Source organism: Ipomoea nil, unplaced genomic scaffold, assembly GCF_001879475.1.
Source record: "Ipomoea nil cultivar Tokyo-kokei standard unplaced genomic scaffold, Asagao_1.1 scaffold1568, whole genome shotgun sequence".
Lineage (NCBI taxonomy): Eukaryota > Viridiplantae > Streptophyta > Magnoliopsida > Solanales > Convolvulaceae > Ipomoea > Ipomoea nil.
This window is the reverse complement of record NW_017617996.1, coordinates 894,687-905,977: the sequence shown is the minus strand read 5'-3', so window position 1 is coordinate 905,977 and position 11,291 is coordinate 894,687. Positions and strand designations below refer to the sequence as shown.

At 41.2% G+C, this 11,291-nt stretch overlaps 1 protein-coding gene across 1 annotated transcript; it reads right to left on the bottom strand.

Moving 5' to 3' along the window:
• Positions 1 to 8,595: 8,595 nt before the first annotated feature.
• On the bottom strand, positions 8,596 to 9,756 carry LOC109189894 (uncharacterized mitochondrial protein AtMg00810-like). Its single transcript, XM_019340515.1, has one exon. The coding sequence runs from the start codon at positions 9,754 to 9,756 to the stop codon at positions 8,596 to 8,598; it is 1,161 nt and encodes a 386-aa protein (XP_019196060.1).
• Positions 9,757 to 11,291: the final 1,535 nt, after the last annotated feature.

Below are 11,291 nucleotides of genomic sequence, written 5' to 3'. Positions count from 1 at the left end.
TCACAACTCCGTGTTACTTTCCTCCTTTCTCTTGTTTTGCTCCAAAACAAGTTTTGCCTTGCTTCCAACTTTTGAGACTCTGTAGTTGATCTTCGATGATGCGCTTAGTCTCTTGTAGTTGATGAAGATTCTAACTCTCTTGGATATTTCTTTTGTAAGCTCTGTATCACTCTGAGTGTTTATCTCACTAAGAATATATCAATTTAAGCTCTTGAGATGGAAAGCTTTCTTTGAATTTCGTATGCTCTGTTTAGCTCTGCTCTTTGTTCTTTGTGTACTTGCTTCTGCTTTCCACTGCTTCAACCTTCATCCTTTTATAGCTGGTAATGAGAATCTATCCGTTGGAAAGAAACGTTCTCATTTTTGAATTTCTTCTAGCTGTATAGCCTTTTCAGAGGATAAGATAACATTGCAGATATGTCAGAGATTCTCTGCAAGTTGAGCTTGAGGTTTTCGCAAAAATTGCGTCCCAAAAACTTCATCTGGTGTAGATCACGCCTCTTGGGATTTCTATCTTCAAAATATAATCTCTAATTTAATCCCTTCAAAATATAATCTCCAATTTAATCCCTTACTAGTTTAGACTAGTATTTTTGCTTCTGCAACTTCTTCTTTATATTTCCTCTGTACTTCACGTCTGGGTTTTACTTCATTTTCTTAATTGACCTGTCCCTTCATCTTCTGGTTTTACTTCATCTTCTTAATTGACCTGCCCCCCTTCATCTTCTTAATTGACCTGCCCACCTGCCCCCCTTCATCTTCTTAATTGACCTGCCCAAGGGTGAGATATGTGAACTTCATCCCTTGACCTGGAAAGGTCATCCCATACTTCATCTGATGTAACTTCACGTCTGGGTTTTACTTCATCTTCTTAATTGACCTGCCCAAGGGTGAGATACGTGAACTTCATCCCATAAATAGACTCCTGAAAGAGAAGTGGATATAGGAAGTTGTGTTGTTGAGATCTCTCTTGCTGTAAATATCTTTGAATTTCTTCCATTTTAATTTGGATTTGGACCAAAGGCAGAAGATTTTGAGGGTTATCAAATGATACATAGTGCGATACAGTCAAAACAAGGTATTTATATTTTATATATAGTAATAATAAATAGAGTTCGAATAAGAAATACCTCGGAACCTGGTAAACTTTAAACGGATTCGCTAGACTCTCCTTAGAATCCCCCATTCCATTTCATCGATCTGTATAAATATTATAGGAATTTTAGAATAGGATAATCAGATGGTTAGAAATCCTTTATTTTGAAAACCGAATCGCTCTTTTGATTTCGGAAAAACTTTCTTTATCAACATACTTTTTCTTTTACACACTAATCTCCATTCCAGAATAAGTAGGATTCATTACAAAAAAATAAAGAATCCACTCGTGAGCCGAGAACCCCCTTCCCGCAGCGGGCACTAATCTATTTTGATTTTTAACATCTAATTAGCTCAGGAATCATTCAAATTAAGAACCAAAGCTCGTTGCTTTTTCTTTCCCCAGAATTGAATTGAAGCCCTAGCCTTATCCATTTATTCATTCGGCCTAACTAGGATTTTCATTTTGTTCGGTTCTAAGAATTCGAACACGGCCTTATACCGATCTAGTAAGACTGAAATATTCTCAGAACTCTCCGTTGATACGACATGTTGTTTTTAACATCCATTTCCACTCAGGATCAGTCGCAGTCTTCCAAGCTTTACCGATGGTATAGACGAATCCCCCCAAGGGTGAGATACGTGAACTTCATCCCTTGACCTGGAAAGGTCATCCCATACTTCATCTGATAGATTTAAACTTGGCTTCTTTAAAATATATAAGATGTGAGATTCAAACTTGTGACTTTGCGTATAATATTTCAAGTTTCTACCAACTCATCCGTACAACCTTTTAGTTATCATCTTGTTCCACTTGGTGTACTCCTTTCTTTCTATAGATGCTTGATCTTCAAGATAGCTTCATGCAAACTTCAAGTCACGTTCTTCTTCTTCGAGATTTCTTCTTGAATTTCTTGAGAGATTTCTTCTTAGGATGATAGTCTTCATAACTTGTGTACACATCTTCATACGCATACATCTTCCTCTTCTGTTTGCCATTTTCACTAGGCAAATTCTTGATTTTAGGCTTTATATCTTCTTCATCCATTTTCCTCAGCTAATGAATTTATTTTTCCCTTTCTTGGTCTTTGACTCGACTAGTCTAACCAAAATAAAATTGGGGTTCTACGATTTACAATATGGCATATCAAAATCTATTTCAATTTATTCCTAACACTATATATCACAGTGAACTCTCAGGAACACACAATCATGCTTGGTTTGCAACATATCATACTCTGTATACTTTCACAATTATAAGGAACTATAATTTCCATTGAACATAAAACAAATTATAGTCATGCTTCTCTAATAATTCTCATTCACAAAATGTTCATGCTTCTCTATTCAATACACAAATAGCATCAGGAGGATAAAACCAAGCAAATCCCATAGGTAGTGAACTCAAATAACATTATTGTGAAGCACTTCATCACAAATTCTACCATAACATGCTCATTTCTAATCCAAAACCAACAAAATCAAAGCCAAAACGTGCGTCAAGACGGCCCCGAGGTACCGAGCCACAAGGACCCATGACACCTGGTCCAAAACGACACGTAGCTGAGCTGCAAGGGCCCAGCCACTGCACAGGGAACAACTCACGGACCTTGGGGCGGGGCTCAGGTAGGCCCGCCCCTCGAACCGCCATTTCGTCGGCTCTAGGCAACGACCCTCTCCTAGGGCCGTTTCCTAGGCCCGGTTGGCCACGACTCTAGCCAACAGTCCCCTTGTTGGGCCGTTGGCTGGGGCTAGTGAATCTACTGGTGCACACTGCTTGTGCACCAAATGATTTCTTCTCATCTGCAAAACATTTCCAGGAAATTTTAGCACATCAAAAACATCAACAACACATCATAGACAAGTAATAGATCACTTAATAGCTCAAAAACTTCAAGAATCTAGCATTTCAACTCATTTCTACCTATAAAACAATGGCTTCACAGAGCCAAACTTAAGATAGGAGTCCATGAGGTTATACCTTTGTTGCTTTCACTCTTTAGCTTGGATTCCACCTTCTTCCCAAGCTAGACACCTCCTTCTTCACCTCCTAAAAATCTCAAACAAACCAAACTCTATTCACTACAAGTCCTCAGAGACAAAACTAAAGAAGAAAAGAAAAAAAAAAGCTGATGATTGAAGAGAGGAAAATGGCTTACTGTGTTGTTCTCCTGATGCAAATGAATGGGAAGCTAAGAATGGAATCAAGAGGCAATGTATGATATGTGTGTAATATATAGTGGCTCTAAACCCTAGGAGAATCAACAATGATTGGTGGATGGCAAAATGGTAATTTGGCTTGACTCCTTAAAATATCAGACAAGGGAAGGTGGAGTCTAGTGGTTCACCAAGCATCATGGAACAAGGTCTAGAATCATGGTTTTAAAATATTTTTGGGGTAAAAATGCATTTTTCCAAAAATACTTTCTAGACAGCCACTTAGTTTAGGTTTCTCAGATTTCTCCCGATTTCACTCAGATTGACTTTCGGATCAAAAACTAGGTACGCAATGTACCCGAGGATTTAGGATTTTAGATTTAAAATAAGTCCCGGTGTTGAATTTATTTAAAAGGGGTTCGAAATAATTTATTCAAACACCGATTTCATCGCAAAAATTTTTATAGGGTGAAAATGGCTATTTTGGAATTTCTTAAAAATCAAATTTATAAAATAAAATTTTGGGTTGTCACAGTAAATGCTTAGAAATGTTAGATTATTGTTGTGGCTGAGCTATTAGTGAGCTATTGTTGATCTATGATTGTGTTGTTGAGGATTTGGGAGTGTTGGATCGCTCTGAGTTTGTTGCAGGTGAAGAAGGAACCCACTGGTGCACACTGTTGTGCACCAGACAGGTTCACGGAACTAGCCAACGGTCCTAGTCAGGGACTGCTGGCTAGTCCCGTGGAGAGCCGGCTCTTGGGCACGGAGCTCAGGTAGATCCGTTGCCCAACGCCGCCGCTTGGCGGATCCAAGTGGCGGGGCTCCTCAAACCCCGCCACCAAGCTCTGCCAAGCCAAAAAGCCTACTGGTCGGACTCTCTGTGGCTCAGCTACGTGTCGTTCAGACCGGGACTCGTGGGCCCTTGAAGCTCGGACACTCGGGTTCGTTACGAAGCACTAGTAGAAGTTGATTTCGTTGAATTTGGAGTTGAAATGCTTGTTTTACAGTAGAAATTGTGTTGAGGTTTATTCATGTTGTTTACTGTAATTGGTTTACAAAGAAAGAAAAATATAAATTGTTGAGTTTAGCTATTTGAATGAGAAGCATGATCATTATTTGATAAGTTTTGCTTGAATAGCATGCCTAAGTATTTGTTATGATTTATTGAGAAACATGCCAAGAATGTGAGAATTTGAGATATCCAGTGTTTGATTTCTTAGCATTACAGTAATTGGAATTTGCAAGAGTATAAAGTTTATCTTGAGTTTAAAAAGCATGATCAATATTTGTTAAGTATTTGATAAGAAGTTTTGCAAAGTATTGAGTTATAAGCATGAAGTAGCATTTTGTTTCCTTGATTCATAGTGAAAGAGCATTTGAGATTACTTTACAGTAAAAGAGCATGCTTAGCATTTCATGATTTAAAGTGCATCATTGGCTCTAAGTAAGCCTAAGTATTCTTTCAAAAACCTATATCTATTTTGGAAAATCATTATCTAGTTGCATTGCGAAGTTGCATGATACTTGATTTCCAATTTGTGGGGAAAGAGAAGTTGTTGAGAAACTATGTGCATGAGCTTGCATAAGTTAATTTGTTGCATGAGAAAGAAATGCATGAGCTATATCTATATGTATATAGTATGAGTAAACCGTGGTTTTAGAGGCCCGTTAGGGCTATGTCCTTTTGGAAGAAAAGAGAAAGTAAAGAAAGAAACGGACATTGCGATCCGATGTGAAGTAACGCGGTGTATTCTCACGTTACTAATTTGGATACCACCCGCCGGGCTTGGAATCCCGGTCAGGGGGTGTGCACACTAACAAGTACTGTGACACCCTGTAATCCAAATTCGATTAAGGGATTAATTAAGTAATTAATCCTAATTCAATTGGTAATTTAATTCTTTAAATTCCTGAAAATTCAATAGTCGGGGACTAGTAATTGACTAGTCAACCCAAAGTCAAAAGTTGTACCTAAAGCTTTGTGAGTTGTTCCCTTGTTCCCTTACACATTTCATCTTAGTAAGGGTAAATAAGACATTTCCTTGGCAATAGTCTTTCAAGCTAACCTAGGAAGACACATTTCATTTCTTCAAACACTCTCCAAGAGAAAAATCATAAGCTCTCTCTCTTCTCTCTAAAAGCTAGTTAGCTTTCTCTCCAAGCCACACCTAGGGCTACCAAGATCTTTCAAGTTTGCCTTCAAGATTCTACCTTTCATACTTTTGAGCATCTAGGAGGGTAAGATCTAAGCTCCTCTTGTGTTTTTAGTGTTTTCTAAGGTATCTTTTTAAAAAGGTGAAATCTTTATGTTCTTTTGGTGTGTTCTCGAAGTGGGTGTGGAAAGGGAGCCTTGTGGAGTGTTGTAAGTGAAGGATAAGTCTTCAAGAGGTAACACATGCTCTAAAAAATCTATTTTGCTTACCTATATGATGATTTCTTGGATTCTACATGTGATTTTGCTATGAAATGTGAGTGTTGATGCATTGTCTTGTGAGAATGCATATCTAGAGCTTGTTATTAGGGTTCATGTGTGCCATTGCTTGGCTATTCCTTTGATTCAAGTCATTTTGTTGTATTTGGTGAGTTTTGGCATGTTTTGGACTTGAATTTGAGCTTGGAGTTGAAAATCCCCGAAGGGATTGTTTTTGGTACAGGGTAGTGTACCCGCGGGCGGAACGGCGGGCAGAGCTCCACCTGCGGGGTATATAGCCGGTGGGTGTTGTTACCCGCGGGCGGAACCACGGGTGGAGGTCCACCCGTGGGCCCACCCGCTGGGTACATATGTTGGTTGTGCGGGAATTTGTTCCCCGTGATTCTTTTGACTCGATATTTGGTCTTTTGACTTCCCGATGTTCTTTTGTGGAACTATTTGAGTGTCTTCTTGATGTTTCGTATGTCTAGAACTATATGGTAGGAATCCATGTAGGTTTTGGTGTCTTGAATTGTGCTAAGTGTTCAACATTGTGATTTGTTGAACTATGATGAGTCTTGTGTGTTCTTCGGAACTATGTTCAGTTTACCCGTTTGATAAGCATGCTAGTTCGGTGTTTAAATGCTAGCATGTGTGCTGTTTGTCCTTTCCTATTGGTTGATGATGACTTGTGTTAATCATCATTGTTGTTGGACTGTGATCCATTCCTTGTTGAGTACGGTTTCATATCTTCGTTGTGATCCGTTGATTGATTCCTGTTATGGTGTGGTGTGTGTGGTTGTACCTAGATTGCACGATTAATGGTATGGGACATTAGTCACCAAGGTACGGCAGTGGTCCTCGTGGTGGCCATGACATGATTATGGAGTTTGTGACCTTTGCGTAAGGTTCACGTATTTCTTGGGTGGCATGTGTTGCTGTGTGTGTGATCGGTACCCTCGTGTACTATGAAATCGGCGGTCTTGTTGGTGGTCGTTGGTGGGAGACGACGGTCCCAGGAGGGAAAAGGTTGGACTTGAATGTACAGGGGTCCTGGAGGTAATGGTTGGAACTAGACATAAGGTTGGGGGCAGCCAAAAGGTTGGAACCGGGCATAAGGAACGCATATCAATTCATGATGGGTGATGTCACGAAGGCTTGTGTACCCGTTGTTGTGTATTTCTCTATTTGTGACGTGTGATGTCACAAAGGCATGTGTTGCCGATGGTTGTATCCTTATTCTCTTGTGTTATGCATGTCGGTGTTACTCTACTGTGTGATGGTATATTATGCATTGAGCCGTTCTTGTGTGTCCTTATACTTCTTATTGTCTTGGGATGTGTTCCCTTATCTTTATTGTGAGCGTGAGAGTCTTGTGTTGACTTATACTCTTGGATTTGAACTTATATAATCTATATCCCGTTTCGCAAATGATTTTGTATATATACATAAACTATCTACATATGATATTTCACATTTATTGGTGGGTTACCAGCACTATTCGCTGACCGAGCGTCGTCCCTTATTTTATGTGTTTCTTTCAGGTGCTGAGTAGACGAGAGTGTGGTCTAGAACCTGTTAGCTTAGATCCCTTTATTTTGAGAACGTTGTGGCCTGTGTGCCAATGTTAGACATTAGTACTCCTGTTTCTGAATGAATTTAGATTTTGGATTTATGCAGATGTTTTGCCTGTGCGTTCACCTTTAGGTGGGCGTGGCATAGCACCCTTTATTTCCTATTCATATATTCCCTGTTTAGTCTTCCGCTGTGTATGATGTTATGACTAGTTATCTGCATGTCTAATGCTTAATTTAGCATGGAAATTAGGGGGTGTTACAAGTACGATACCTGATTGCACAGAGTTTGAGAAAAGAACCAAGAGAGTGGTTCTGTGAGCGAAGCGAGATGAGTATTAGTCCGGCTAGATGCCGAGCCCAGATAGGTCCGTTCACATTGTGGTGAAGTTCCTACCTCGCCCACGAGTAAAGAAAGAAAGAAAGAAAGAAAGAAAGCGAGTAAAGAGACTCAAGAGAAAGAAGAGAAAAACGAGTCATTGCGACTCTAAGAAACCTCCACAGAAAAAATGTATGTATGTATGTATGTATGTATGTATGTATGTATGTATGCATATCTATCTATGTACTTATACTTAACGCATCATGTTCATCTTACTGCGTGATTATATGAGTTGCACGTGTTGCATGAAAGTATGAGAAGAAGTATGACTTTATATTGTTGATTGTTGATTAACTTGATAGCATGAGTTTGCTCGTTAAAGTTTAAGTATTTCTATATCTATCCATTTGAGTTTGAGTAGAGTATTTCGCCATGATTAGATATATCTGTGAAAGCATGAGATTGTTGATGAGTAAATGTTTGTGGAAGCATACCTATGTGATAATTAGGTTGCAAGCATATAGAATTATTGTTGAGTATTTTGAGTTGTTGTTTAAAGTGATTGAGAATACTTGATCTAAGTGTACGTGGCAAATGTTTTCCAAAAGTATATTCTATAGTAATTTACAGGGTTGAGTGGCATTATACTTAGCATTCGTGCTAACAGGTTGTTTCTATTTGCTTGTTTGTTAACCCCTTTCAGGTGGGCCCAGTTCTTGAGCGCGATCGTGTTAGACTAGTGTTAGCTTAGAGAGCTAGTTGTAGTCTAAACTCTTATCTAGTTATGTTTGATTAAACTTTGGAAGTTAGTTTTTGTTGGTGATGGACAACGGGGTGTTAGTCCCCAAGTTTGGATGTAGTAATTGGAATATGAATTTCATTAATTAATCATAACAGAATGAAATTACAGATTATATAAAACAAAGCTACGAGAGTTCTCCTAACAGACAGAGAAACTCAAGTCAATCTATTCTAAGTCACATAATATAACTATAGAATATAAATAAATAAATAACACTGACTAACACACCCCCTCAAGCACAAGGTTGGTGCGCTACAACGTTGAGCTTGTCACGAAGTTGAGTGAACCGCGGCCCTGTCAGCGGTTTAGTGAAGATGTCTGCAAGCTGGTCTTTAGTTGACACAAAATTGACAACGAAGTCTCCTGAGGCGACCTTGTCTCGAACAAAGTGATAATCAATCTCAACATGCTTTGTCCGTGCATGAAAGACAGGGTTTGCACACAGATAAGTCGCTCCAAGATTGTCACACCACAAGGTGGCCGGATGAGAAGAATGCAGCCCTAGCTCCCGGAGTAAAGAAACCACCCATGTTACTTCTGCGGAAACATCGGCTAGGGCTTTGTATTCTGCTTCGGTGGATGAACGTGTAACCGTACGCTGCTTTCTGGACAGCCACGAGATTAAGTTGGTCCCGAGAAAAACAGCATATCCACTTGTGCTCTTCCGGTCTATCGGACAACCTGCCCAGTCAGAATCTGAGAATGCCTGGATAGTCGTGGATGTGGACGGAGCAATGCGTAAGCCGAAGTTGAAGGTGCCCTTTATATAACGTAACACCCGTTTGGCCAAACTCCAGTGGTCGTCTGAGGGTGCATGCATAAACTGACACAAACGGTTCACCGAGTAGGACAAGTCCGGCCTCGTAATCGTTAAATACTGGAGGGCCCCCACAATACGCCTGTATTGAGTCGGGTTCTCGTAGGGAGAGGCGTCCGAGGACACTGATACTGTGACAGCCGCCGGTGTGGTGAGTGGCTTACAGTCAAGCATCCCGGCACGATTGAGCAGATCCGTCATGTACCGCCTCTGTGACAAAATCAAGCCTCCATTGACTGCTATGGTTTCAATCCCTAAAAAGAATCCCGGTTTGCCAAGATCACGGATCTTGAAGGCGGTGGCAAGTCGTTGTAGTAAGGTGTTTATCAACGTCTCATCATTGCCCATCATGATGATATCATCTACATAAATAAGTAGATATACCCGAGATGTATCGGCGGTGTAGTGAAACAAAGAAACGTCAGTCTTCGACGACTTAAAACCTGCAAGAATCAAGAAGTCATGTAACCTTTTAAACCAGGCCCGCGGGGCCTGTTTAAGCCCATATAAAGAGCGCTGCAGATGACAAACATGATCCGGGTGTGTCGGATCTTCATATCCTGGTGGCTGCTTCATGTAAACAGTCTCAGCTAGATGCCCATTCTAAAAGGCGTTACGGACATCCAGCTGACGCATCGTCCAGCTGGAGGAGATAGCAAGGGAGAATAGCAGCCAAACAGTAGTCGGCTTTACCACCGGGCTATAAGTGTCGAAAAAGTCCTCGCCAGCCACCTGGTTGAAGCCTTTGGCAACTAGACGTGCCTTATAGCGCTCCACAGTGCCATCAGCCCTGCGTTTGGTGCGGAACACCCACTTACAGCCGATGATGTTCATGTGCGGTGCTGGTGGAACCAAACGCCAGGTGCTGTTGTGAAGCAGAGCGTTGAACTCCTGATCCATGGCGTCACGCCACTCTGGATGCCCTACAGCCTGGGAATAACATGTAGGATCAGTAGTAATATTAAGGGCCTGAAAAGACTCGTTCGTGCCCCTAGTCTAATGTCGAAGACGCATAGTGTGACCTCGTTCCTGAGGCTCAGTGCGTTGTCGTTTAGCCCTGCGACGAGGCGGCCTGGTGATGGCTAAAGGACCAGGTTCACAGGCTAACGGCATGGGTTCAGACTCTGGGGGCTCCGGTGTGACATTTGGGCGTGGGACCATCGGGAACACCGTCTCGTCTAACCGGACATGACGACAGATGTAAACTTTCCCCGTTGTACAGTCCATGCATCTATATCCCCTAAAGGACGGGGGCTATCCAAGAAAGACACAGGGTGCTGAGCGGTATTCTATCTTATGGCGATTGTAAGGCCGAAGATAAGGATAGCACAGGCACCCGAAAATTCGAAGAAACGTGTATGGAGGAGACACTTTGTGTAGACGCAAGTAGGGACTTTCATAGTTTAACACGGGTGTTGGGAGATAATTAATTAGACATGTTGCGGTTTCAAACGCAAAGTCCCAATACTCCATTGGTACGGACCCTTCGCCCGTTTCGACAATATGTCGGTTACGGCGCTCAACTCGTCCGTTTTGTTCATGTGTATATGCACATGACTTACGGTGATTAATACATAGTGTTTGGAAACGAGTGTGTAACTTTTGATATTCACCCCCCATATCAGATTGTATACTTTTGATAGAGCGCGAAAATTGTCGCTCTACCATCACACGGAACAGTTCAAAAATTTTATAAACGTCTGATTTTACCCGTAATGGATAAAACCAACAGAAACGGGAATGGTCGTCTACAAATAATAGAAAATAACGGAAACCACTACTTGAGACTACGGGAACCGGGCCCCATACATCCGTGAATATTAAGTCTAATACATTCGTACTAGTATGCGTAACATTATCTAATTTGAAACGACACGATTTGCCGAGATGACAAGACGTGCATAACTTCAATGATTTTTGGTTATTGGTCGAAACTGGACAACTCTTTAGAATCCGATCTTGGACAACACCATGCGGATGACCTAGCCTGCGGTGCCATATTTCAGGAGTGGCACGGGAACTGACAAAGGCAAATTGGGGTTGAGAGAGCGGAAGCTTGTACAATCCCCCGGAGGTTGACAGAGTGACCCTGGTTTTGGAATCCTTCACAA

Excerpts from the sequence above, each read along its gene's own strand:
- LOC109189894 (XM_019340515.1), bottom strand. The coding sequence starts at position 9,756 with ATGAAGCAGCCACCAGGATATGAAGATCCGACACACCCGGATCATGTT.